The 1,715-nt window shown below is 47.5% G+C and overlaps 1 protein-coding gene across 1 annotated transcript; it reads right to left on the bottom strand.

Annotated features, from left to right (window-relative positions):
• Positions 1 to 422: 422 nt before the first annotated feature.
• LOC308528137 (olfactory receptor 13C7-like) lies at positions 423 to 1,382 on the bottom strand (the record flags this gene model as incomplete). The annotated part of the gene is made up of 1 exon (XM_081103672.1): positions 423 to 1,382. The coding sequence occupies one exon, from the start codon at positions 1,380 to 1,382 to the stop codon at positions 423 to 425; it is 960 nt and encodes a 319-aa protein (XP_080959798.1).
• Positions 1,383 to 1,715: the final 333 nt, after the last annotated feature.

Below are 1,715 nucleotides of genomic sequence, written 5' to 3'. Positions count from 1 at the left end.
ATCGCTAATATATATTGAGGCAGATGACATTTTTTAATTGATCCCTGTATCATATAGAGCAAAGGTCTTTGGAATGAGACCAGAGCAGAACAGAGTAAGCAGCAGTTCTACACAGGGAAATACAATAGACTCTAAGGCCCTGTACTACTCATATTTTTGTTTATTTCTTTGACCACATCTGTAACTCTTTATAGCTATTCATCAAGTTCTGGTATCAGAGGATTTAAGATTTGGGCAGCAAAATATAGCTATTATACAATACAGCGTAGTTTTGTATGAAGCCAACAAACTAATCAGTAGTGCCAGAAATGAAAAGGCTCTTTCCACTGATAGCCAAGGACCTTCCTGGGTTACCATTTTCCCACAAGTACAATGAGGGCTTTGGAGGTCTTGCATTCTGACAGTCTGGGAAACTGTGACAGTCACTTAGTTAGGTGTATCTGACTCACCAGGTTCTTCACAGCAGCCTTCACATCCTTGTTCCTCAGGCTGTAGATGATGGGGTTGAGCATGGGGGTCACCACCCCATAGAAGAGAGAAATGAGCTTGTCTGAAAGGTCCTGTTTGTCTGCTCCCAATGGGTCCTTGGATTTGGGTTTCCCATACATGAAGAGGATGGTCCCATAGAAGACGACCACGACTGTGAGGTGGGAAGAGCAGGTAGAGAAGGCCTTTCTCCTCCCTTCAGCTGAGGGGATCCTCAGGATGGTAGCAATGATGAACACATAGGAGACAAAAATGAACAGGACTGGGATTGCAAGGAAGATCATATTGGCCACAACCATGCTGATCACATTGATGGAGATGTCAGCACAGGCCAACTTCAGGACAGCCAGGATCTCACAGGTGAAGTGGTTGATGATGTTATCGCCACAGAAGGGCAGCCTCATGGCCTGGGATGTCTGAACTACTGAGTTGGCGATACCAGCTGCCCAGGAGCCAGCAGCCATGGGCACGTAGGCAGCCTTGCTCATGACCACGGGGTACCTAAGGGGGCTGCAGATGGCCACGTAGCGATCAAACGCCATCATGCCCAGCAGCACACACTCTGTGGCTCCCATGGCAAAGGAGAGGAACATCTGCACAGCACAGGCTGAGAAGGGGATGGCTTTCCTGGGGGTCAGGAAGCTGTCAAGAATGAGGGGAACTGAGGAGGTAGTATAGCAGATGTCCAGGAAGGAGAGGTTCCCCAGGAAGAAGTACATGGGTGTGTGCAGGTGGGAGTCAGAGATGGTCACCAGGATGAGGACCCCGTTGCCCAGCAGGATCACCAGGTACATCAGCAGGATGAGCACAAAGAATGTTTTCTCCAGTTTTGGGTGGGCAGAGAGGCCCAGGAGGATGAACCCCACCACGGGGGAGGTCTGATTGGACCTGTCCATGGTGTATCTACTCTGTCACTTGCAGTAACTCAGAAGGTCAACCTCAGCACTCTCTGACTCCAAACATACCTGGGCAGCCCAGTAAAATCCCCACCTGGCTGAGCAAGTGGAGAATAGCGCTGACAGTTTGGTCATCTCTACAGGATTCTAGGAAAAATGTAATAGAGATCAATATTTAACCTCTGCTTTCAGTAAGGACAAACAAGTTAATTTGGACTAATTCTCCTGCAGATGGCAATTATAAACACTGGACAAACTATATAAAACATCTGTGTAAAGTATTGGCAAGGTAAATAAAACAACAAGGAGTCATAGGGTCATAATTCTGGGGTA

The sequence above is a fragment of the Myotis nattereri genome, assembly GCF_964212035.1.
Source record: "Myotis nattereri genome assembly, chromosome: 12".
NCBI lineage: Eukaryota > Metazoa > Chordata > Mammalia > Chiroptera > Vespertilionidae > Myotis > Myotis nattereri.
Note: the sequence above shows the minus strand (reverse complement) of the source record. Positions and strands in the feature narration are given on the sequence as shown.